Source organism: Balearica regulorum, chromosome 2 (genome assembly GCF_011004875.1).
Source record: "Balearica regulorum gibbericeps isolate bBalReg1 chromosome 2, bBalReg1.pri, whole genome shotgun sequence".
NCBI classification, from domain to species: Eukaryota; Metazoa; Chordata; class Aves; order Gruiformes; family Gruidae; genus Balearica; species Balearica regulorum.
The window spans coordinates 136944826-136972199 of NC_046185.1; the positions used below are offsets into that span (position 1 = coordinate 136944826).

At 36.8% G+C, this 27374-nt stretch overlaps 1 protein-coding gene across 5 annotated transcripts in view; it reads left to right on the top strand.

Annotated features, from left to right (window-relative positions):
* Positions 1–27374, top strand: part of DGKB (diacylglycerol kinase beta) — a 364064-nt gene that overhangs the window by 277075 nt on the left and 59615 nt on the right. For all 5 annotated transcript variants that reach the window (XM_075746081.1, XM_075746082.1, XM_075746083.1 and 2 more), the window contains 2 exons: positions 293–383; positions 6027–6222. In XM_075746081.1, coding sequence (XP_075602196.1) covers positions 293–383; positions 6027–6222 — 287 coding nt within the window. The remainder of the gene's footprint in view (positions 1–292; positions 384–6026; positions 6223–27374) is intronic.

Below are 27374 nucleotides of genomic sequence, written 5' to 3' on the forward strand. Positions count from 1 at the left end.
TGTCACTGGTTAAGTGACAAAAAAATATTCTGATAGTCGCTGAAAAAGAAAAGTCAAAGGTACATTTGAACCTGTCAGTTCAACACATTCCTGTTATCCCTTTAGGGGATATCATACAACTTGACACCAACATTTAAGCTTTGAAAATTATGAGCTCATCTATTTCAAATGGGATGTCACATGTTCCCAAGCCTTTGCCATTACTTATAATGGAAGACAGGATGATCACTTTTGTCACATATTGATAGTGAATAAGATCTTTCTTTTTTCTTTTCTTTTTTTCTTGTTTCAGAATGAAGAACAAATTTTGGTATTTTGAATTTGGCACTTCGGAAACTTTCTCAGCCACCTGTAAGAAGCTGCATGAATCTGTAGAAATAGAAGTAAGAAACTAATTGTTGCCTTTCTCCTTGAAATGTCACTAGTTTGGCTGAAATGCAGGGAGCAAGGGTGCAGAGTGCCTGAATCCAGCAAGGCAAAGCAATGCACATCCTTTTGACCCTATATTCCAAAATAATATTTTTATCGTGTCTGTTTGTAGTGTAGCCCTGCACACTGGAACAAAGTTCAGTTTGATGATTAGTGAAGTCTTAATACAGTAGACGAGGTCAAGAGGTGAAATATAACATTAGAAATCAATAGGGAGTGTGGCTAGGTCAGATGGAAAAATGAAAGACTGTCGGAGGGAGTGAGAGCTGCTGCAGGATTAAAATAAAAAAAAAAAATCTTATTATTTCTAGGTCCCAAGTTTTTATAACCTTTAAAACTCAATTCCCTAAAATCATACTTACTTTCCTGAATAAAGGTTAAAGAATATATATTTTTTTTGGAATCATTCCCCTTCATTAAATAGCTTTTCTCTCTGCACAAGGGGTCATCTTTCCATTATACATTGAACATTAACTGAAAAGACACAGGATAGTTACAGACAAAATAGGAATTTAAAATAATGTGCCATTGCTACTTTGATGGCTGATAGAATAAGCAGCTACACTACATGAACTGTTTGGGAAGCTGATATTTATAAATAAGTAAATGAAAAATGTGAAATGAGTGAAGGAATAAACCTGAGAATTTAAATTAAATAATGAAATAATTTCTCCAGAGGATTATGGTGCTTTTTCCTTTCCAATAGTAATGAGAAACTGCACATGTGAGTTTTTGTAGTGTATTTGTATAGTAGCATGAGGCACTCAGAAAGGTATGATGAGAGCTAGGAGAGTCTGGCCAAAGCATCCTGAAAGGTGAAGTCTGAAATGATCTGAAGGGACCATGGATTCGATAGTAGAACAGTAACAAAGAGTACTGAGACTGAAACTGTAAGACAGACCTGTGGTGCCAGACTTGCCTGTTACGCTGTTACGTTTCTTTTTAAAGTGGAAACATGCTTCAAACATGTTAGATTACAAAATAAAGAAACAACCAAACAAAAACCCTGGAAAAAACAAACAGAACAAAAAAACCCCTTTGCTTCCCAAGATGGTGCTTCACATGTTTGGGTTTAAGTACATGTAGACTGAAAAATATTTGATTAGTTTTTGGAAAAAATGCTTTGGAAGAAAGGCAGATTTTATTTGATTTTAACATATTGCAAGTTACATGTACCTTTTGATTAAATACAAATTGAAGAGCAGGCTTTCCCAAGAAAACATTTCTATCCAGCAAAAATCTTACATAGCTTGTAAGATGTGATGATCTTAAACCATCTAATTGTAACCATTGAAAGGATGATGAAATGTTAACCTCCCAAAGCAAAAAAGTATGCATGCAAGTTTGTGATGCTGCTGATACCAATTGTATAATTATTACCAATTCATATCACTAATACTATTATTACCAATGAAGTATTACATTGCCAGTATATGAGACATGTTTGGTAATATTCACTTCATCTATCCTGGTCATTATCATTAGTCCTACAATTAGGAACAAAAATCGTAGGGGATATAGTTTCCCAAATGTTTACACAAGAAGTGTTAGGAGGTAGTTATTTACAGATTTATTTACAATGAGTAAATTTCATTTAAATGAGCAATGCTTGCCAGTATGCTTGTATCTAATGTTTCTTGTTTGTACATTATAAACACTTGGGAGTAGGACTGTTTTCATCTGATTTTTAACCTGCTGCCCCTTGCTTGAGGATGTTGCTGTAAATGAGAGCGTGGTGTATGATGCCACATTTCAGTCCAAATAAAATGCACAAAGAATGCGTTTACTCTACAGCCAAATTTTCAATGAACAAAGCTCACAAAGATTAAAGATCTGTATCGCTGAGCTGGGAGACAGAGATCAAACATTCTGTGGGCAAATCCTATATTTGATTTCTAACCTTATTAAGCTTGGCTTTCCTCATATACATTCATGCCTCATGTTCTGTATGTCGTCTTCTGTGTGAGATGCAGAACAAAGTTTGGACACTAAATTCTTATGTTATCCAGAATAAGATGTGGGGTTATTTCCAAATTGGGATCCAAGAAGTTGAGGAGAGAAATACAGGTTCTAAAGGGAAAAAATGTATTTTTAATAATAATGTGCAGTAAATGAGGCTTAAGACTTTACAGCTTAGAACACTTACACCTTAATTCCACTTCAGAAAAAAAGAAAGGTGTGTGAAGGGTATTTAATGAGAATAGGCATAGATCCAGTGTAAGTGGAGGTGGCATGGTCCATACCTGCAGCCGTGTAAAAGCATTGTGGGACCAGAGGAAGCCTACTATACCACCTGGTAGTAATGGGTTGGGGAAAGTAATTTAAACCATCTTGTAGTTTTGCATGATGTTGCACTTGGCTACACAGCAAAGCCTTAGTCTCAGCTGTTTTCAGGCATGGATGTATTTTCAACTTTGAGATGATCTGAAAAATTGTGATCTAATGCATGAAGTGTAAAAGATAATACTTGAAAAGGGACTGAAGCCAGGAAAGAAGGCAAAAAAGAAATAAAAGTGCTAGGGTTTTATTTCTAATCTAGGTAGGCATGCTCCGCATTTTAAAACCATGCTTTTATTCTGAGCAGCATCATTGCATTATTTGAAATAAAAAAAAGAAAGAAAAAAAGAAAAGAAAAGGAGCAGAACACATCTGTGTTTTGTTGTTGTAGTGTATGAATGTGTTAGGACAACACAGAGCTACCTGTAGCGCAAACTTCTTGTCTGTATATGAACAAAAGAAATCCTCCTTTACTAATTCAGAAAGTTCCTCGTCACTGTGGGATTCTGAGGCCTAGTCAAATAATTGTCTTAGTGTACTACCTGCTGTGTTCAATATTGAGTGAAAATGGAAGCCAGACCCTGCGCCATCCTATTTCACAATTCTTCTTTTATTTAAATAATTCCAGTCAGTTTGGGGGACGCCAGACCTTTATAAATTAACAGCAGGGAAATACCAAAGGTGTCAGATTGCATATTTATCATCTTTCTCGTGTAATACTTAAATATGTATTAAGAAGTGACTGACATAAATTAGGCAGATTTCAGAAGCCACAGGCCGTGGCTTGTAGAGGACCCCCTTCTGCTTGACATTTCATCCTTGTCAAAGATCAAATTATTTTAATTTAGGCTGCAAATTATAAGGAATGAAGACTTCTTTGTGGGAATTCCCTGTGGTAATCTGACTTTTGTTGTTACTGCTGCTTGTCAGTGTGCAAAAGATATAATATGCATGCAAATAAGGTTAAAAAATATGTACTATCTAATTATCCAGCCAGTACATTCCACTTGAAGACAGTGGGAGGCCTGACACACAGTATGTGTTTGATTCATTGAGGCCTGCAGGGTATTTACACAAGATTACTTTTAATTATGAAATTAATATCTGTTTATCTAGAATGTATAGCAGTAAGTGAGCATACACATGAGCAGAATTTTTAGTAAAATAAATCATCTTAATATTTAATAGATATAAAATGTAGGGGGGAACCACGAATTTGCTTCCAAAAGAACAGTGAGGACCCATGCCTCTTTTCTTGTAAGAAGAGTGTGATAAAAAGTTACACTTTCAATTACAGTAGTTGCCACAACTGTCGACTCACTTCCAGATATGTCTTTTGACTTTAAAGGTTTCCTTCTATGAATATAATCCACAGGTTTAGAATTTATTCTTGAAGAGCAAATAAGAAATGGAAACCTTAATGCTGAAATTGTTCGCTCTCCAGATTTACGCTCTTAGAAGAATTAAGAAGATGCAGAGTACGCATTATAATACAGTTCTGTTTTGTGATCTCAGAAACTTTCAGGGTGAACAAATAATTATGCAGAGTTGTTTTTGAGTTGTACTTTCCTTTTCTTCTTCGGAGCTGTGATAAAGGTTTAGGCAGAGAGGAAAAAGTGCCAGTGACCCACAGAGCAGCAAGCTGCAAGATGTCAGTGGACTATTACTGAAGCGTGGTTAATTATTTTTCCAGTTTTCTTCCTGATTATTTTATATTGGAATTACAAAATAAGACCCTTAATCGGTTTTAAATGCATGACTGGACCCCCTACTGGCTTGCAGAACATTGCCAGAGTAGGATCTAATGTTTTAAATACATTCTGCTATACACTATAAGGTGCATGTGACTTACCAGGATATCTATATACTCTAGCTATGTTGTGAGGCATGAAGCTAATCTACCTCTAGCCAAGGTACAGGTATATAAATCCTAGGAACTTTGGCTGGTTCAGTGAATTAATAAGTAGAACTGGATGCTTTGCCTTCCACCTGAAGGTTCAACTGTAGTTATCTGCAGTTGGGTCTTTTTTTTTTTTCTTCTGTGGAGGTTCTTTAGTATTTTGCTATGTTTTGTATGGCTTCGGAGCTTCCTCTGGCCCTAAAACAATATGGATGGGGAGGAGGACTTAGCCTGAGTAAATTGTAGTGTATGAAGGCTAGGTGTATCCTATCAAGCTAGGTGCATCTCATCCAATGTGTGTCAGGTGAACTGTGTTTGCAAATGTTGTAGGCTTTTGCCACCTGAGAAGATGCTGCAGTTTGTCACTGAAGAGGCTAAGTTAAGGTCCCTCTTCTGGAAGTGAAAATTCTGGTCCCTTTATAAGATATAATTTGAAGCCAAGTCTAGCAAAGGAATGTATGCCTATGAAATGCCTCCATGCCCAATGTTGCTATAGGAAGCAGGAGAAATACACTCTAGTGACAGAAGGTGCCCTACAGTAATGATTCCATCGCTGAAGGGACTGTCCCACAGCGTAAGGTTTCTTCTGTGTGTCCAGTAAGTCTTGGAAAGCTTTTAGAGCACTGATACCTCTTCAGCTCCATATCCTGTGTTTTCCTTTGACAATGCTGCATATTTCTGACAACTGGCTGATGAAAGTTTTGGGATAAGAAGCGCTGTAGCTGTGAAGTGCTGTAGCTGCATCTGCATTTTGCTGTACCCAGTTTTACTAGTCTTACCTCTCAGTAGGAGTTATTAGTCAGGTGTAGCCTTACGCTAATGTGCCAGTTGTGCCTTTGGATTGAAACTAATATCAGGTGGTGTTCTGTGCTCTCGGGGCCTGCTTAGACCCTTTTCCATGAAGCTGTATATGCTCTGTATGCAGGGACTTTTATATTCAGTTTCATGTGGAAGGGACTCAGATGTTACAGTGACAAGTATCATTGCAAAATTGTAAGACAGACAATTTAACTGGAACAGGCAACAAAAAAGCTCCAATTATTGCTATAGAAATTTTTGTAGTATAAAGGTCTTTCTGCTAATAGCTGTAGTGAAGCTACAATTATATTTCACTTGGGTCAATGAATAGGTATCAGATAACAACATGGCTCTACCAAATGGTCCCACACTTAAGTAATCAAGAGCTGAATAAGAATCATGTTTTGCCTTTTGAATGAGGATCTGTTCCTATCGCATACCTCCTTTCCAGATATAAATATTTATCTGAGGTATAAACACTGAATAAACCATTAATGGTGTTAAGAATGATGAATTGCTGAAGAAAAATATCTGATAGGTAGAACATTCTGACTTTTCTTTCTCTTTCACTACTTTCTCTTTTTTTTTTCCCTCCCCTTACCTTTATCCCCTTGCTAATCAGTGTGATGGAATTCAGCTAGACTTAATCAATATTTCTCTGGAAGGAATTGCCATTCTGAACATCCCAAGCATGCACGGTGGATCAAATCTTTGGGGAGAGACAAAGAAAAGACGTAGCCACCGTCGGACAGAAAAGAAGAGGTCAGATAAAAGAACGACTGTCACAGATGCCAAGGAATTGAAGTTTGTATGCCAAGGTAAGCTTACAGATTAATATGAGTTATATGGCTCCATACAGTCAACTCAGTTGTATAATTGTCCTTGTACTGCCTCTTGTCAAGAAAAAGAATAGACAGTTCTTAGCTATTTCTTTTCTTGTGCATTTAGCTTTTCTGATGGGAAGCACCAGAGTAAAGGCATGAGCAAAGGCATAAACAAAGACGTGCTGACAATTACAGTCTATATACTTGCAAACCTGCCTCCAATGTTACCTGTTAAGCACACTAAGCACACCATGTGGCGCTACTACGATATTCAGTCTAGAAGGACCTGGAGTTTTTGGAGTCAGAAAATGCTTACTGAGCATTTATAACGCTTCTTAATGTCAGTGTGCATAAAACTTGGGGATAACAATGCCCTGTTTCTAACAAACTTTGCCCAGAGGCTGTGGAAAATTACCTCAGAGTAACAAAAGCAAGCCGTATGTTACTATACTGTGATGCTGTATGCAATCCTTGAATGCATATGCTGTAGCTTGCTTGCAGGGATTTGATCAATCCTTTCAGGGCTTTTATACTTTCTTGGTGATTAGACGCATGTGCTCCATAATTTTTTTGACAAAACCTACAGTAAATAGTACTCTTTGTACTACTCAGTGAATACTACATTGTAGCACATCAGTGCATATCACAAGTTCTAGTGATCATAAAACACCATTCTGTTCACACCCAGGGATAAACAGACCAGACTTTGAAAACTTCTAGTTTTATCCCCCTCTTTTTATTCTATGGAGAAGTATGTCCTGCTTCAGAGTATACTCCTGCTTCTCCTTCTTATTTAGACTAAATAAAGACCAGGACTTTAACTATCTGATGTTATTGTGATTGTGTTATATTAATTATGTGTTGTAGTTTTAATCCAGCTAGTTTATCTGGATGACAAAAGTTTAGGAATAAAGTAATTTTCTGTGGCTTGGAAGTTGCAATAGATACTAGAACTCAAAGTTTCTGTGTGTTTTAGCAATTTGACATGTGTTCTCAGTATCTCAAAGTAACTTACCAATGTGCTCTGACAGCTGAATTCTTATCAGCTGCTAAGCTTCTACATGCACTACAATTCCTGTGTTATGTCCTGATGCTCAAGAGATGGAGGCAGGGTATTGGGTAATGGACTCACCAAAATATTTCCTTTTGTGTTGATTTTGAACATAGGGAGACAGGACATGTCACCCTTTTGACAGTAGTGAAACAAAATGTTATAATCTCTTTAACTATTGAAATTATGTGTATATTTGATACATACCTAACAGCAATTTCAAACTACTGGCTATTTTTGGTATATTAGAAGGGCATTGCTACACTCCATTTCCATTTTCCTGGACATTAAAAAATAAAATAATAATAAAAATATTAAAGACTGAACAGAAGATCCTACATTATCTGTCGAAGTGTTCATAATGCAGACATTAAGCACCTTACTTTAGAAAAAAGTAGTCTCCTGACTTAGTTTCTAATCACTTTATATGCGCTGTAGATGGAAGTAGCTTCAGTCAAAAGGCAATTTCAAAGCAGAGATTGACTTCTCAATGCCATAAGCTAGAGCACCTCTGTGTCATCACTGAGTACACAGATAGTATCATTGGTTGCATCTACAGTAGCATTTTAGTGCTTAAAAAGAGTATGCTTCTTGGATTTCCCAGTTGTCTGTGTTTATTGCATTTCAGCTTGCAACACTGAGCAGTGTTGAGCATGCAAACTGTATTCCTTTTAAATGGAGGGGGTCACATGCTGTGACTGCAAATGGGTGTTCAGTCCATGGAACTAGGCTAAAACAACTCAAAACTCCAAAATAAACATGGTGTGAACATTTGAGAACCAACTGATTTGCTCTATGGATCCACTCCTATTTTATACTGGAAAGAATAGTTGCTTAATTTCACTAGCTAAGATAGGTTCCCAGGTTGAAGTGTGCTTCTTCATCTCAGTATTCAAGATTATTGCTGAATAATGGAATTAAATCAGTTTTATAGCTAGATAAATCTAAATCTACCCACTGTGGAAATAACTGACTGCCTGTCATTTCTAAAGCACTATGGTTCCTTCACTAGCTTTGTACAAGCATGTCTGAGAGCCCTGTATTGTCTAGCTGATTGTTTTCAGAAGTACATTTGGATCATACTTTTTAATTTGAAGAAAACATTGCACAAAATGCAGTGTTTTTTTAACTTGACCATAAAAGCAGAGTGACAAGAAGAATACAGATTGATATACAGTTTTAAAAAACCCACAGTTGTACCGTGGTGCAAAGAAAATACAAGCCTTTTTGGTTTAAATTTAAGTTTAGTATTCAAAGTCTGAGCCTTTAAAATGGGATGTTTGTACGGACTAGTGAAAGCTGTCTCCTCAGTCTGGGTAGTTTGTTGCCCCTGAGCATGTTGCTCCTCTTGGAACAGCACCAGCAGGACTTTGAGAACTTCCAAAGAAGAAGAAACCTCTGTGAGGTCCTGCTGCTGTCCTCCCCCTGCTCTCATGTGTCTCACTCAACACGCAACGTGATCATCATTGCAGGAAAAAGGGTCAAAGTTCTGCCAAATCTTGTTTTTTTCTTATCTATCTGTACGGTGGGGGGAAGGTATATTCCTCTGAGCCTACTCCCCTCTTTTTTTTTTTTGTTTTCCCCCTATTTATTGTTGCCACCTGTTGATGCAAAAAGGCTTGTATTTTCTTTGCTCTTCCCATTATCCACCTCTGCATACTCAATAGCCAAACCACAATTTGGACTTCTAAGTAATCGAATGGACACCTGCTTAGAAAACAATCTGATTATATGCGCATAGTCTGCAAAACACTATATCGAAATGTAGTAATTTAAAATGTGCACTATTTAAATACATTCCCTGCTTCTCTCGTTAGGAATTGTGCATGTATGCTAAAGAGCAACATTTGGCACTGGTAGCATATAGGGATGTGTGTGTATCGTATTTCTATCTATTAACTGGCTTTGATATTTTCATATAAAACATATATGAAAATATATTTGATTAACTTATAACTCATTGGAAAGAAAACCTTATTTAGCTGTAATGTACTAAATATTATCCTGATCTTTGCTAATGGAAGAAAATACTACAGTTTTTTTTTCAGCTCCTGTGCAGAAGTATAGAGAGCCTTTCAACAAATGTTATTAGGGTAAAAATCAGATACTTTTTTCTAATTTAATTTCATTTTAATTTCTAATTTATCATTATCATTTCTATTGTACAAAATCAATGCATTAGGAAAAACTGTAACTGGAGATATATGTGATGATTCGTGAAAGTAGATGATTTAATTAGTATTTTGACTTTATTAATCTGACACTTGCAATGTTTCCATTTGTTGTTTTGTTTTAAAATCTTCTAGTATGTACATATCTATGACATATCTATCCACAATCATTTTTTCTCTAAGTACAGATTTGAGATATAACTGTGAACTATCCTTGAACATTATTTGGACAGGATTTTTGTTTGGATATATACAGATACTGATAAATGCCAAAAATCAGTGTTTTAAAAAGATGAACATACTGCATAGAAACTAAAGTATGAGTTGAGAAACATAAATGTAAATAACTGAGCTACTTGTTGTTTGGAAATTACATCCAAAACATAAGTTGAATCCTGACAACACATCTTACATGAAATATATATACCACTTATGTTAAGTGTTAAACAGCAAAATTTTCTTCCTCACAGAGATACTAAATAAAATTTTCAAACCTTTTGTGACAAAGAGGAAATAGTTCTTTTGAAAATGTTTCTAGTAAACTTTTTGTTGAGTGGAGTAGGATTCCTTTGGGATGGATGTTGTTATGCTTTGATTTGCTTTTATGGCTGAAGTTCAGTTAGAGCCCTGTCCTGAAATGGAATCTCTTTTAAAGTTTAAAGTCTCTTAAGACTTTATTGCAAGCATATATGTATCTTGTTTTTGCACGAGTAGTTCCAGTCACCTCAATGGACTCATTCCTGAAGACAATATCTATGAACTATTAATGGGTGAAACCCTTAGACTATAAATATTTCAGTGCAATACTTTCTTCCTATTTATTTTGTACGTCACCAGCACACTGATACTTAACTGAGTACTTACCAAGTTGATCTGTGCAGCTTGTTAAAAGCTGCAGTGAGCTATTGCTCAGCAACATGCCGGACTACTAGACTTCTTCAAGACAATGTGCGTTCATGTCACAGCACCTTGGCATAAACCAAGCTTACCAATATGATTCAATAACTCCGTTGGAAATCTCTGTTAATAACTGCAGTACAGCTTTCTGAATGGAAATGCAGAAGTTTTGAAAATAGAATAATGTGTATCCAGACAGTTCACTACAGTTAAAAGCAGGGGACATGCAGAGACTGTGAAGGCCTTGAAGCACTTCAAAATGTCTATACGTAGGAAGAGAGGAGAAAATACCTTTCTTACTAGGTGTCAAATTCCATTGTACAGGGAATGGGGAGAATCTTATCCCAAGCTTCCCTATAGCCAGTTCTCTAAACAACTTATGAACTTTGTGGGCTAGCAGACTAATTTAATTTATGGAGGTCTTTCATAAACTATACTCTGGCTAGGTGTCTTCTCCTTGCTGTTTATAATTCTCTAATTTTTAGAGATCTCAAAATTAATAATATGTCAAAATTTTAAATTTAATTTCATAAGTTGAAAAAGTTAGAAACTGTTCTATATACACAGTGTATACATATTATATATACTGAATATACAGACTGTATATTCAGTATTGGTAGACTTTAAGTTATTTATGACAAGGTACAAGGCATGTATAATGAACTTTCTATAATAATGTTTTTATTAAATGCTATGAATAATGCATAGGCTAGAGAAGTTAATCACCCTTATTTTGTATCTGCTTTAGACAGTTTTGGGCAACATAGCCATTTACACATTACCACAGAGAAAAATAACTAATTATAGCTATTTCATAGCTAGTCTATGTTAAGACATTCAACTTAGAGGAACAATGTTGTTTAGACAGAGTATCTAAGTAAAATCATTTAATTGCTGCCTCAAAAATCCGAACTAGGTATTTTTATGCACATGCTTATATGGCTCGATGAAAGCAAATGGTAGTGATATAATCAAGTTCTACCAATTTTAGTAACTGATGTTGTAGGTTATGTTACCTTATGTATTACTTCAGAGAAAGGAGGGGGGAAAAAAAAAAAAGGTAAATGAACTTTCAGCCTGGAGAAGAGAAGGCTCCGGGGAGACCTTATAGCAGCCTTCCAGTATCTGAAGGGGGCCTACAAGAAAGCTGGAGAGGGACTGTTCAAAAGGGCATGGAGTGATAGGACAAGGGATAATGGCTTGAAACTGAGAGTGGATTTACATTAGATATGAGGAAGAAATTCATTACTGTGAGGGTGGTGAGGCACTGGAACAGGTTGCCCAGAGAGGTTGTGGATGCCCCCTCCCTGGCAGTGTTCAAGGCCAGGTTGGATGGGGCTTTGGGCAACCTGGTCTAATGGAGGGTGTCCCTGCCCATGGCAGGGAGGTTGGAAGTAGATGATCTTTAAGGTCCCTTCCAACCCAGTCCATTCTATGATTCTAACTTAAGTCGATCACTGTTTAAGTTGATCTGTTTAAGAACTTGAGGTAATACATCTGGTATTCAGAATTCAAGGAAGCAGAAATATGTCTAACTAATGAAAACCAGTGACTAAATCAGTTAAACATCAAAGGAAATAATAATTACACACTCTTCTGAGCTGGGCTTAAACTCACTACATCAGATAACAGGGATGTATAAACACCTTCTTGCATTTGAGATAGCTTGCAAACCTTTCTCAGGAACTGTCCTTTCTCATGTCTCTATCCAAAACAAAGATACAAGCAGGGCATATATGTTGGAAATATCTTGCTGCGTAATATACATAAACATTTATATTTCTATGAAAAAATAATAGGAAAAAAACAGTGAACCTGAGAAAAGAGGAAGCACCGAACACAGTAATAAAAAAATCTGTTGATACATTTCTTAGAAAAAACGAAGAGAAAGGCAGCTTTCTCAGCCAAATTCTGACTATAAAACTGTTCGATAAGCAAAGAGTCTGCCTTCTGTTCAAGTCTTCCTACATTTAAGGAAAAAGATCTTTTGTCTGTAATGGTAAGGAAGAAGTATGAAGAATGAAAAATCAAACATTGACTTTTTTTTCCTAATGAAAGCAACCCAAGAAGACATGCAACTTGTCTAACACACAGATCAAAAAAAAAAAAGAAACCAAGTTTCCTTAAAAAGCAGTAAAATAAGTTAAATTTAAAAGGGTTATAGCAGATCATGTCTCTCAGTTCCCCCCCCCCCCAAAAAAAAAGGTAAAAAGGAAGGAGGATCCAGATGCATGCTTGTCTACCTATTTAACTAGGACTAATCACTGATGATATATGTCAAAGCATTAGGTGTATGAAGTTCAGAAAAGTCAATTATTATTTCAATGTAAACTACTATAAAACTCGTGGCACTTTTTTCTAGGGTGTAAATTTAGAAAGCATACTTATGATAAGTTATAGTGTTATATGAATGCTTTGACTGTTTCACTCACAAATCCACTTCATTTAGTAAGATACCTGAATTTCTTTGCTTGGAAAATAACACAAAATTATCCTTGTGTGAAACTTTAACTTCTTTCCTAAATTTTGTTTAATTGCTCTGAAAGTAGCAGCATATTTTCTGTCCTTGATTGAAACTAGGAAGGCAGAAGAATCTCCTAAATAAATAGCAAAGTTGAACCTTCTAATCCAGATGTTTCTTCAAAGTTTAAATATTAGAGAAAAATTCCTAAATTTATTCAACAATATTTTTTTCCTCTCCAAGCATGCACCATAGCTATTCTGAACAACTTAAAGCATAAATTGAAGCTTTAACCTAAACTTCACATATTTCTGTGAAGGGATTTCTTATTACAATTATGTGAGTGTGTGTTGTTTATAGTAAATTAAATCCTTGTGAGGTCTGCTAAAGTTAGGGTGACGTTAACTTCAGTGTCTAAAAATGAACCCTATAGCCAGAAGATAGAGTCACCTCAAGAAAAGTGTTTATCCCATGCTTAAATAAGGGTCTAAGGCAGGCAGAATAAAATGCTCGCTGGAGGTGACTCGCTCTCCATTTATTGTAAGCAGAGCTGTTGTGGTTTAACCCAGACAGCAGCTCAGCCCCACGCAGCTGCTTGCTCACTTCCCCTGGGTGGCGGGGGGGAGAATCAGAAGAGTAGAAGTGAGAAAAATCATGAGTTGAGATAAAGACTATTTAATAGGTAAAGCAAAAGCTGCGCACACGAGCAAAGCAAGACAAGGAATTCTTTCCCCACTTCCCATGGGCAGGCAGGTGTTCAGCCATCTCCAGGAAAGCAGGGCTCCATCACACATAACGGTTACTTGGGACAACAAACGCCGTCACTCCAAACGCTCCCCCTTCCTTCCTTCTTCCCCCAGCTTTATATGCTGAGCATGACATCATACGGTATGGAATATCCCTTTGGTCAGTTGGGGTCAGCTGTCCCGGCTGTGTCCCCTCCCAAGTCCTTGTGCACCCCCAGCCCACTGGCTGGTGGGGTGGTGTGAGAAGCAGAAAAGGCCTTGACTCTGTGTAAGCACTGCTCAGCAGTAACTGAAACATCCCTGTGTTATCATCAGCACTGTTTCCAGCACAAATCCTAAACACAGCCCCATACCAGCTACTGTGAAGAAAATTTTATCCCAGCCAAAACCAGCACAGAGGCCTAAGTAATAGGCTGGGTTGGACACCTCACTTCCAGCTGACATGGTGAGATGAAACCCTGTATGTGCTGCATGTGGCAACAGTTCATCAAATACTTGAACAGTCCTTGGAGCAGGAACGGGAACTGGGCACTGCTCTGCCAGATAAGCCTTGTTGAGCTGAACCACGCTCTTTTCTATAGATCTGGTGCTGATATGTCCCACGTCTTTCATGAGGGTTGTAGTCACTAATCTACTGAGCAGAAGGGACCATGGCAAAAGACCTGTCTTTCCAGTGTGTGCAAACCCTGCCTGGCATATTCTTACTGGGGACTCGAGCAGGGGAACAACTGTTTGGGGGATTATAGTATAGGCAGCGTTGGGAAATAGGGTAGCATTCAGTGGTGTTATGTACTGCCCCATCTATAGCTTGGACTGCATTCCTTTGGCACCTTTTAAACATCCAAATAACATGCTGAATATCCCATTTCATTTGTGTCACAGCGCTCAGCCATTGTGCAATACCTCTTCTATCTGCTCAACAGCAGTAACTGGCCACTGCTCCGGGCATTTTGCTCCATGTCTCAGGAAAGAACTCAATAGGCAGCGGGAGCTGCTGTCTCGCCCAGGGCAGCTGTGTGGTGTAGTTCATCAGTGTGCAAGATGTTATGTCTGACGTTGCAGGGGTTGCAAATTCAACAAGGGCAAGGAACCCCTGCCAGTTTATCCCTGCGGAAGTACCTGTTCCTGCAAATCCAGGATCTGCGTAAGGCAGGATGCAACTGAGAAGTTGCTTCTACTGATACAGTAGTTCTGAGGTTTTGGTGGTTCTTCCAGAGAGAAACTGTGGAACAGAGCACTCCATACTGTGATGTGATACCACTAATCAGCAGTACCTTATCTCTGTGGAGGCAGTGATTCTGGGGGGAAAGGGAGTAGAAGAAAAATGGAAAAAAAGAAAGGAAAAAAAAAAAGGAAGAAGTAAACATCACAGGTTTTCCACATTAACAAATTCCTCCTTCTCAGTAGAGAGGTAATTTACCTAACTCAGAACTTGGCTTTTGGCTGTTTGAGGGATAGGCTGGTATTCGAATGCCTTTGTCCCCTATTAGCTACTGAAGATTATGTGGTCTTGGATCTTTATTTTTGCTGCATGTGCATATTTACTGGAACTACAGATTGAGATATCAAGAAGGAGTAAATGGCACATTGTACTAACCATTTAGTTAAATTGTGCATTGCACACATTAGTTTGTAAGATCTGCATTCGAATATTTATTTTACCAAGCTGTTACAGATAGTTCAGGTTTCCTAATAAGAGAATGTGGACTGGACTGGCACGATTTAATTATGCTATTGAAAAAGCCTTTTCCTGCCTTTCCCCACACACACAGCAGAAAAGCTTTGGGGTTCACTCTTCCCCTCTAGATACCTTTATCTTTTCCTCTCTTACCTTTACGAGGTGCTGTGTTCAGCAAGAGCCTTACTCGTACAAGTAGGTCCATCAGCCTGGGGGATGGAGTCCGTCATTCACAACACAGTTTGAATCTTTTAGATATATAAATACAATTCCTTGTAGCTGTGAAATACTGATTTCATTGTTATTAGGAAGCAGTAGGACCTTGAAAAATGGCTTGATAGTCTGATTTGGTTTTATATTTATAAGGCATGTATATATGTTTCTGTGCAATATAGATCATAGTAGAAAAACAATTTCCTTTTATTTACAAGGCAGTTGAGATTGTCATTGCATTATACCTTTTGGTGCGCAGAATGTTCATTTTCTTTCAAACGTTATTCATCGAAAGAGGATAATTATGGTGTATTTCACAGACTGCCAGAAGGAAAATGTATCTTTGAAAAGTTTCATTTCCCTTAAGTTGCTCATTTTCTATAGGAAGACAGAGCTATTAAGTAACATGCCCATGACAAAGACTGATTAAAATGGCATAAAGGACTATCTTATCTCTAAGTACAGGGATTTACACATATAACTCCTATGACATTAAATGCAGTAGGTGAAATTAACTCTAACTATTGTATAAAAAAAGCCCCAGTAAATTGGTTTGTACAGAGAACAAGGTGAGGGTGGGAGGGGTGGCATGTTAAGTAGCAATGAGAAGTAGGAAGTTACTTATTGGTTTAGGGTACGCCTACAATGTAGCATCCAAATAATCAAGCCAAGTTCTGTGCCAGCAGCTTTAAGGCAATATTCTGCTGGGGCTTGCTTTGGCTGCTGAACAGTGGAAACATCACCTAGCTGATGTGGCTAAGATGCTCGTAGTCAGCCAGCTCCTTAGAGCGGCTCTGGCTCCTGTGCAGCATTCAAGGTAAATTTAGCCTGGGTCTGTGTGACCCAGAAGAAGACATATGCCTTTATGTACACCTTGTGCTGGTCCTGTGGTGTACCTCAGCACGGGTGTCTGCAGAAGGCTCATATGACCTGTTCCACAGTGCTCCACGTGCTCACCTGTGCTTTGCTGGGAGCACTTCATGGCTCTTGCACCTTATTAACCCAGGTAAATGACTACTTACCTGCTGTATGACAGCCATTACTTAAGATGTGGTAAATGATAAGGGGTGTGAATGGAATATCCAAAGATTTTGATTGGGTTTTTTTCCTACTCGCTGCACAATTAGTAACAAATACCATTTTTCATTGTAGCACAACTGACCTGCTTACCCAGACTGCTTTTTTGCCTTTTTTTTTTTTTTTTTTTTCATTTCTGGTACTGAATGCAGCAGCTTTGCTGGTATTTCATAGATTCATTAAGGTTGCTGAAGTCTGCCTTTCCTGAAATCTTTCTTTGAGTCTTTCCTCCATGATGGTCTTTGCTCTGACTATAACTTTGCCACCGTATTTCAGCAACTCATCCAGCATAGTGGCAACGGTATGGTGTGGTCAGTCTAGAACTCACAGTTTGCTAATATAGCAGATAAGTAGTTGTTATTAAAAATTTGTTGTGCCATGCATCAAATGTGGATATTTGTACAAGAGCTTTAGCACAGGATGTAACTCCTTTTTGGGGGAATTCCACTAAAATTATCAGATTTATATAAAGGAATAGTAGAGTACCATACCTTAGGTCAGAATTTCACATTTTCTATATGTTGAAATGTGGATGAGAAAAAATTAACACGTTTCAGATGGAAAAAAAATGTGAATATGTGTATATTTAAAAATAGATATGTTTAATTGATATTTTGGGGTTTGTAATCACATAAATATATGCCTTTTTCTCTACTTCAGCAAGAATTCCATAACAAACAAGTGAATAAATTTTAAAAATCTTTGTTGGATATATCTTATACATTGTATATTGATTTTTTTTTTTTGTACACATACTTAGATTTTTATTTTTTTGCAGAAACATACATTCTCATATGTCTCTATAAACCCTGTTTGTAGGGTTTAATTTTTATTTCCTGCTGCTATATGGCATGAGTAACAATGATTGCAGAAGTATTAAACCCAGCTGATACCAGAAAGTAGCCCCATCTTAGTTATAAAATAACCATATCCTATTATGGTACTTTGATACAGAGTTTTTCTTTAATTAACAAAGTGAAAACATCTGTTACTGTCTCAACATAGGTTTTGAGTTTCATACCAATTTTATAATTCATGTGTTTTTCTGCTTCTGAAGTTTTTCAGATATAAATTATTTGTAGACGTTACTTTTCTTCCAAAAGCTTACAAAAAGTCAGCAATTAACTAACTACAACAGGTGTTTCCTTTCTTGGGGAAAGGAATGCATATGATTATTGTAATTTAGATTCCTATGTGAGTTAAGGAATTGGCCTGTTATTAGAAAACATTGCAAGCACATGGAAAATGATAAAAATGAAGTAGAAAGATTGGATGAATTTAAGACTGAGACAGTTTTAACCCTTTCAGGCTCTTCACATGTGAGTGTTGGGGGTGTTGTTCCCTCCCTCCCCCCTCGAATCCTAAATATACTTGATATGTGCATATATGGTTTAAATTTACAGTAATATTTTCTGATGCCAAGCATATGTTTTTATATTGTGACCTTTGTACAAAAAGCTGCAATAACCATTCTGCAATATTCAATTTGTTTAATGGCAGACAAGTATTCCCTAGGAATGTCTGATAGCATATTACTCAGATTGTTTGCTCATTTAACTCTGCCCCAGGTGCCTGAATCGTTAGATTAAAGATACAGAAATAAAAATAGAATAGCCTAGCCGATCATTTTTGGCTGATGTAACACATAATCATATCCTCTGATCCATTCTAGTTTTCTATTACTTGTTAATAGAAAATTTCAAGTTCCTTGAGTGTTTCCAAAAGGTGTCAGATTGACAGCAATTTAATTTTGAGTAACAACAGGAGAGACAACTTCAGTTAATGTATGCGTTAGTATTACTAATAAAAAATAAGTGAAATATTTGAAACATATTGGTGCTATGAAGAACCCAGTAAGACCACAGGTTGGGTATATATACACTTGCATTACTCGCTAGAGGTAAAAGTGGAATTTACAGGAGAAAATTAGTATTTCTGCATGAGACAGAAAGAGAGCTGCAGAAAAAGAAGTGTCTACTAAAGCAAAAATGTCAGGTTCAGTCTGTTGTATTAAAAAAGCTGAACTTGTTCTGTTAGGGGTTTTTTCCCCTCACTCTGCAAAGACTTGTGTTAACCCAAGCATTCAAATATGTGTAGCTATTAATATATATTGGAATCATGCAAATATTTTACTAGTGCCTAATTACTCTGGAAGGAGAGAGTTGTGGGGTTGGCTTTTTTTTTTTTTCATACTTGCTGTTATGATCAATTTAAAGATTTTATTTTTTTAATTTTTTTTTTTCCTCTTTCTCCATTTGTTTTCTTCATATAAGCACCTGTGGTCTGATAGCAAATATGCTATTAGCAGAATACTGTGTAGCAAAAGCATGTGTCCAAACACACCAACAAAAATGACTGTTTGGTAGTAGCATTGTTCCAATCACATGTTTATGGAGATCAAGCGTATCTCTTGATTTTGTGCATTTGTGCTGATGATAAATTAAAGAAGAGGAGGTTCAGTCAGACCACGTCATCTCTGTGACCTGCCTTATTTTTACCTGCTGCCTTTAAATCGTAGCTTCCCTCTTGACACTGTTAAGCATTGCCAGTAAAGCACCAGGTTGTTTATAAGAGCACATTGTAAAGTAGGTTGTATTGGAAAGTATGAGCTGCCCAACAAATTAATGGCATTGTGAGGTGCTGCCTGCTGGGGTGAAAATAAATTGTAAGAAAATATAGGGAGACAGGTAATGGGCACTAACTATGCTGCACAACACTTTTCAGACTGCTGCTGACTGTGTGCCAATAGATATGGCAATAACTGTCAGCAAGATTTACAATACTTTCACATTTACACAGTGAGAGTAGAAAGGTTGAAAGAGTTCTATAATTTTATTTAAAGTTTAGCGCCAACTATTTCTGGACCTACTATTTCCAGGCAACAGGGTTACAAACACGCTGCTTATCTTTCATATGTGTCAGTGGGAGGGTTTTTTATTATCATCGGAAGTCCTTGAAATTTGACATAAGAAAAATAGCGGTAAAGCAGAGGTATATATTTAATTGTAAAATCCAAGTAGGTACAGATTTTGCCATTTATTGTATATGTTTGTGATTTCTGATAGCACTAAATCGTACTACCTATCTATAGCCCCAGTGGGTGGTTCCTGCAGGCAATACATTTTCTGGCTGTGCTTCTTTCCCTGATACTGAGAAGGCACAGCTTAAAGCTACTGTGTTGGCTTTGTTTTCCCCTTGCAATGCGTTCCATGCTGCAGAAATCTGTAAGAGGCTGATTGCACAATTTTAAAGGTCCATTGTGCAAGGCTCAGGAGTTGTCCCATCATCCTCCTTATCAGTATTCAGACACATGTCTTTACACTTACAATAACTTTTAATAGTTGTTAGCACTGCAGAGATGGTAAAATTATGGGTTTGAGCTGAATTTTCTTTTTCTGGTTTGCACATCCTCGATGGAACTCATAAATACCTTCTATGCGTGTTATTTTATAAAGACGACTCTGGTTACTAGTTAAATAACTTCATCTTATCAGAAAGGCTTGCTTATGTTTTTCAGTAGCTTCAGCTGCCAACCAGTAAGAAAGCTTCTTTAAAATAAGGACTAGAGCAGCCATGGATTTGTAATAAATCACAGATAATGTCTGCGTACTTTTTTTTCTTAATGGCTTTAATATACTATTGAGTACAGGAAAAGAAGTGATATGCTTAAGAAAAAACAGTCTTTGTAGAGCCCAATAGATGATAATCTGAGGCTGACCAAACCATTCCTTGTATCCCTTTATATGAACAGTATGAACAAATTGGCAGTTAGTAATTATTATTTATTTGTTCTGTGCTAACACCTGAAGGTCTCGGACACTAGACACTTCATAAACACAGATCAAATGGATGCTTCCTGCTTGAAGAATCAGAGAACCAAGGGATAATTTAGGTTGGAAGGGACCTCTAAAGGTCATCTAGACCAACCCTCTCTGCTCAAAGCTGATCTAATTAGATCAGGTTGCTCAGGGGCTTGTCTAGAACTTACACTCTAAAGAGTCTAAGAATTTATGATCTGAAGTTCATTTGCTAAATCTAAGGATTTGGTTCTTGAATGGAACTTTAAGAAGTCCAATCTCATACTGCATGTATGTGACCCTAATTCAGGCAGTCAGTATGTCATTTATTTTCATCTTTCTTACTCACTAGAATTAGTTGACCCAACAGTCCTATCCCAGAGGCTCTTACTGTTCTCTTATTACTAAGAGTTCTCTGCTGGAGACTTGCCTTCTGGAGAGGGCCTCAGTATAGCCACTCATAGAATCTTCTAGAAGGCCTCCCCTCCATTTGTCTGGACTCTAGATAGACTCGAGAATATAATTTTCCTTCTAAATTCTTTCCATTTCTCCTATTGACCTACTTCATTTCTCTTTTAATTTCAATTTTGTTTTGTTCTGAGAAAGTGGCTGAAAGTTTAGGACTTCTGCATCCCAAAAGGCTTAGAGACCTGTAAAAATAATGGTAATAAGCTCCCTGGAATACAAAGGGCCTCATGTTTAGATGACCTTTTGCAGATAGTAAAAAGTTTCTTATAGGTGGCCATTTTCTCTAGTCTGTGTGGGGAAAAAACCTATTCATGACTCAAGTTTTTAAATTAGTTTAATCAGTTAAAAATATTCTTTGCCAGTTTGGGGATGTTTAGAACCATTACCTAAGAACTGATAAAATGGATGATTAAGTCTTTAGAGCATGAAAAAGTTATGTTAGTAAGAAACAATCAGCAATTTTTGTTATAACATCGGAAATCATATTAAGATGTAGACACTTTGAGAATTACTGAGTAAGACGTAATCAGAAGACATTTAAAACATCAGAAAATAATTGCTGTATAATTAATTTGGGGGTGATGGAGTTGATTAATCTAGCTCTGTCTGAAGCAATTTGTGAAACTATCTTCTTCTACAGGTGAAAATCTGTACAGTTAGTCTCATATATACTGACAATGCTTTTCAGCTATAAACTTACCACTCAATTATCAAAATGTATAGAGCTAGTTATGTAGATATCAATTCATGAGGGTATATATGCTGGGTTTTTTTAAATATTCTCAGCCTACAGGCCCTTTTCTGTAGTGGGGAACAAAGACTTAGTTCGAATATCACTGTGATGTAGTCATTCTCTTTGTTTATATATGTGTCCAGGTTTGTAAAACTTTGTCTGATGAGTACCCAAGCTCTGTCTGGGTGTAAATACTAATCAGGTAAGACAGCATACTACTATATTACTTTCCAGTAACTTGTATCTTAAATTGTAACTTGTATTTTAAAGTAAGAGTCAACACAATATTAACATAAAAAGTAAAGGAAAAAATTTCTAAATTACAGAAGCCTACTGGAGAGGGTGGAAATCATGATATGTATCAAAAAGTCAGTTTAGTAAAAATAAATGAACAAAAAAGGTTGTGGTACAGTTTATGAAAATCCCAAATATTTTATCCCAACTAGAAAGAACAGCAGTTATATTTCTTACACTTTATTCCCCTCTATCTTTATGGAGAAAAGAGAATGCAGATGAATTACTGACAAGGCTTTCTGACCTGGGCATCTCTCTTTGTCCTCATGAAAACTTGGGAAAGCAAGCAGCTTCTATTGACCCTCTGCTCTGAGCTGCTGAGGCCAGTTTCCAAAGTCTGTGTGATACACAGAGTGTTGCTGGTATTTCTTTCTTCGGATGTGTTCTTACTACATCAGACATATTCTAAGCATGAAAGTTTGACATCACATACATAACCGCATTGGTCCAGTGATAAGTTTTAAAGCACTTCCTACTCACATGACTGCACCTTTATGAAATATTGTCTGCTCTCATAAATTGTTTTAACATTAACACAGATCAAAAGGGCTTTGTCCATGTTTGTCTACATAAGGTTTCATTTGGTTTTGTGGAGCAGAGGTTTTGTGGGTGAGATGGCGATTGCTTGTTTGAATGATTAGCCATTCTGGGTCTTAATCAAGTTCACTTTTACATTAATTTGACTTAGCCAGAGTCAAAGGATATCACTGGTGTAAAGCTAGTACTATATTTACAAATTCTTTGTCATTTCTGAGTATGACTCTTATTTTTGTTATTTAAAACCAAAAAGAAAACTAGATATTTTATTAAATTAATGGGTGAAAAGTATGTTTAATGGCCTATGATCTGTTTAAAACATCCTCCAAAACTCTGTTAAGACTTCCTATAATAATTTGGTAATATATCTGTTTAGTACATTTGTGTTCAAAAGTTATTTCTTTACAAGCTAACTAGAAGACTTTATAAAATCTATTTTGAATAAATTTAAAAATGTGTTGAATAGTATGTCTTGTCAAAATCTGAAAAAAATCCCCAAATTGTCAGATGTGTCTTGAGGGTAATGACAAGGCTTTGGGTAGATTTGAGAGATAGGTAGTTAAAGAAAATTTCACTTGGCAGTTGGCTCATGGGAAAAGATTTGTTCTGCTGGGGAAATAAAAGGACTGTGTTAAAACAAAAGCTAATAGGAGAGAAGATGGCCTTTTAGCTTTAAAAGTGGAGGAACTACTTGCAACAACTTGAAAGAGAGTGTGACATTGTGACCAGTGAATTCAAAAAATCAGTAGATTCCTTTCATTGTACATGCATTAAATATCTTTTGGTCTAGGCCACATGTTTGATTTTTTTTTTTTAAGGGATTTGGGGGTCTTCTTAACATATGTTCCATCATTATAGGAATTTGACAGATCTATGAAGTTTATGACAAGTCTTGCCAATGTGAGCTGCTAGATAATTGACAAAATGTTGCTAGATAATTGAAAAAGAGAAATCCATTTAACTAACATACATTACTTGTACAGCATGGTAGATGACACGGTTACATATCTAGCAACAAAAAAAAGTGGCAGAGCATATGAAGTAGCATAGCTAGGTTATCTTGGCAGGAATAGGAAGTCAGATGAGTGTGTGTTTCTGCCCCTCATTAGAAAATGCTTTTCGCTGTGTGTTATGACCCTAAAAAGTATTACATACAGCTTGGACATTGCTGTTGTGATGGCTTTGCATGATGATAGAGGTGCTGCAAGATTTATGCTGTAAAGCGTGTGTGATTTATGCTGTAAAGCATGTGCGTTTATAGTTGCTTTGTTTTGAATGTAATCTTGAAGGCTGCCCTAATTTGAAAAGTTAATTAAACCAGTAAACAAAGTAAATCTCTTAATTCACTGTTATGAAGCATATTTGTGTCAGCATCAGCTGACAACCTCCCAACAAGTATTTCATAAACACCTGTGGAGTCACAGGGTACTTACTAATGAGTTTAGTAGCCTATCCTTAGTTGTGTAACAACTTTTGTATGTAAACATTGGTTCCCAGTAGTCTTTATTAATGCAATCTTCTTAGTAATGTAGATTTTGTGCGTTAAACCAACTGCGTCTTGAGATCACCCATCTTCTCGTGTCAGTGGCTACTTTTCCTCTTCTTTGACTTCCCTGACCTCCCACAGCAGCTGTTTATACAGTGATTATCATCCAGTGGAGCATGCTGCTATAAAACATGCTTGCATTTTAAAAATAGACCTTTTAATTTAGTGTATATTTTCATTTTAAAAGAACGAATTTAAAATTTGGAGGGGAAGTTAAGGAAAAAAAAGTTATTTTAAAGCAGTTGTTTATTTTCTTATAGTATTTATGTATCCCCATTTCACCCACCCATAACAAAATACTTTCTAATTGGCATGAGTTCAGCCCGCTCAGAATTGGTACATGAATACAGAACTGCATAGCTAATAGTTTCATTTAGAGGACCACACACAGTTGCTGCACATGTGAGGGAAGCAAGCTGACAGATGTCCACATCCCCTGGCTCTAAGAATAATAATAACCCTCCAACCTAACAGACTGCGGGCAGGAAAGGCTCTCAGAGCACTGTCACCTTTTCCCCCCACTGAGAACCAAGTACATTCCTGCAACTTTTTACATTATTTTTCCCCAGTCCAGGGATAGAAGTTGTGTATCTGAGCAGCATATAAGAAACTCCCCTTATTAGACAAGATCAGTTTGTGTCCCTTTATAATACAAAAATATTGTCACTTTTCTCTACAATAATAAAACCTTGAAAGTCATCTCTCAGTCTTCTGGAAGGAAGAATAAAAGGTGAGCACTCTTTCACACCAAGAGTAAGACTGATGTAATGGTTTAGTAGTCATCTGGAATTATTAGGTGAAGTACCTGCTGTGTCTCTTTTCCCCTTCACAGAAGACCAGGCATCTCCTCTAATTTATTTTGCCCCACATGTATTTTGCACCGGGTCTGGTGAAAAACTCAGATTTCAGTAAGGAAGGGCTGTCTTTTAGCTCTTCTGGTTGCAGAAAAATACCTGAGTGAAACTTAGACTAAAAAAATAGAAGTAAAATAATAAAGAATTTTATTTCCGGGGGGGGGGGGGGGGGGGGGGGGGGGAAATCTCATGGCTATGGGATATTACTCTTATGTTCTAACTGCCTGAAACTGGTGGCACTATCAATTTTTACAGCCCATTATAAGGAAGAATAGCAAAAGCAGAATTTAAGTATTTGTCTGGATTTTTGGAAGAGAGGCAATACGTTATTTACTACTAAAATTTCTCAGACTCAAAAGTTAGAAATACTGTTGTAAATTGAAAGTTAAGAACATCTAAAAACTATGTCTTTTCACCTGAGGTGTTCCTTCAATTCTTCCCTGACATACCGAGTAGATATTGAAATCTGCATCACTGCATGAGATACTCAGGAAGAAATGTTTATATAGGAAGAGCCATGGTCTTTTAATTACAGACTGTGTTTATACTAATATCACAGCCATCAGCAACTGCATCCATGCAGTGTCAGCAGTAATTAGCACCGAATACATAGGCCTCTACTCAGGAAGAATTGCTGAATGTATGATTTAACAGCACTGGAAGTGCTCCTTCACTATCTCACACAACAGCATTTTTAGTATAAACTACAAGTGTCTAAAAAGGAGTTGCTGTTTAAGTACCCATCCCAGCTTACTTTGCAGGGAGGCAGGATCCAAGTTAGTGGAAGACTGAAGGTGAGAGATGTATGAGCAGTATAATGCAGCACAAGCAGGGGCACATCTCATTTGACATCAAAATTTCAGTCCCAGTCCCACTGACTTTCATCCAGTTACGACCATGCTTTTGCTTGTTAAGGAGATAGCCTAGTCTTAAGACATTCAGTGCTTGAATGGACTTATTTCTGACTTGCAGTACAGCCTCATTTATTGTAATAGAGGCTTAAATCCTCTACATTGCAGTATACTACAAGTTTAGTATCACAAGTTACTTGGACTAACTTAGTTACGCAGACTTACACAAGCCTATTCTTCAAAAGTGTGGGTTTTTCCCTTTCAGTACTAAACACAGCTCTGCTGCATTTGTTTGCTTGGTCATTGGTATTCAGATCTGAGGTTTTTTCTTAAACCAAAATTCTGCATCTTCTTAGTAGCATGCAGAACATAGTTCCAAAACGACAGGGAGGGTAAATTCATTTTTATTTTATTTTTAAATAATGGAGCCTTTATACATTCTGAAATGAAAGTCTGCCTTCAGCTGGAGGTTTCTCTTCTTCCCTCAGTCATGCATGGGGTTTTGGGTGCAGAAAGCTCACTGAAAGATGGGTGAAAATTGTAAATAATTTAAAAAAAAAATACCATACATTCTGAAATCTCCTGCTCCTTGCTGAATTTGTTTTGGCATGCAGAGACACTAATGCACCTGTGGAGAGAATGTTCTCTGTAATGGATGACATCTGGTTTGAAGACAAAAGTGGAATGTCAGTAGACATAGTTAAGGGAATGACAGTGGTAAGTGCCAATCTTGCTGGCACTGCAAAGAGGTCTCTGAACAACTGTTTGAAAACACACAGCTTCATCAGAAAAATCTGCATATATATCTAAAATATCTGCAACCTGCAAACAGACAATACTTTAAAAAAACCCAAACAACTAAATGAAACAAAACAAAAAAACCCACACAACCTTTTTTGTTATAAAGATCTGCCTTAAATTTCTAAGATATTTTAGAAGCAGTCTTGCAAGAGGCTTTCATTTCCAGTAGCGTATAGAACAACAGTACATCTGTTCATACAGGCAAAGTCCTGCTGCCTATATTATTTTTTATTTAGACAAAAGTAAGGATAATCTTGTTTGAGATTTCTGATAAGTCTTGAAATTATTTTTTTCACTTTCTTTTATTAAGTTTAGCCACAATAAGGCCAAAAAGTTGTTCAGCCTTATGTAGCCTCCTTAATGTCTGTTGGATTACTGACTGCATGTATGATTAAACACATGCATAGTCCACTTAAAATTAGTTTGTTAATGAGGTTTGAAAGACTTGGTCAAAGCTCATTTAATAGTTTGACCCAAAATTAAGATACAATGTCAGGTTAATGCTTAACTCTTATGAAAATTCTTGAATTCATTAGCTAGGAATTTCTCATCCCCTCTTTCTACAGAAATAAATACTGATGTTTGAAGACAGAACATCCGCTGTACATATAACAAAATAGTCAGGGTATTTACTACTTGCTTTCTATGTAGGAACTACATGGCATTCACTATAAAAATGAATGGGATTAAATGGGTTTTTGGATTTATTTCTAATAATAAGATGTGCAGTAATAAGGAGTACCACCAGTGCGAATTAGGAGCTGTTCTTTTTATGTAGGATTTTTAGAAGCAGCGATAATTCTATTTCCTTTTTATTTTCTAACTCATTTGCAATATATTTTGATTTATGCACATTTCAGTACCTATATATGGAGGATATTCCATGTTCAAACATCAGTATTTATTTCTGTACAACAGTGGAAATGGAAGAAGACAAGTACACTTTTCTAGGTATACAGTCCAGGTCTTGC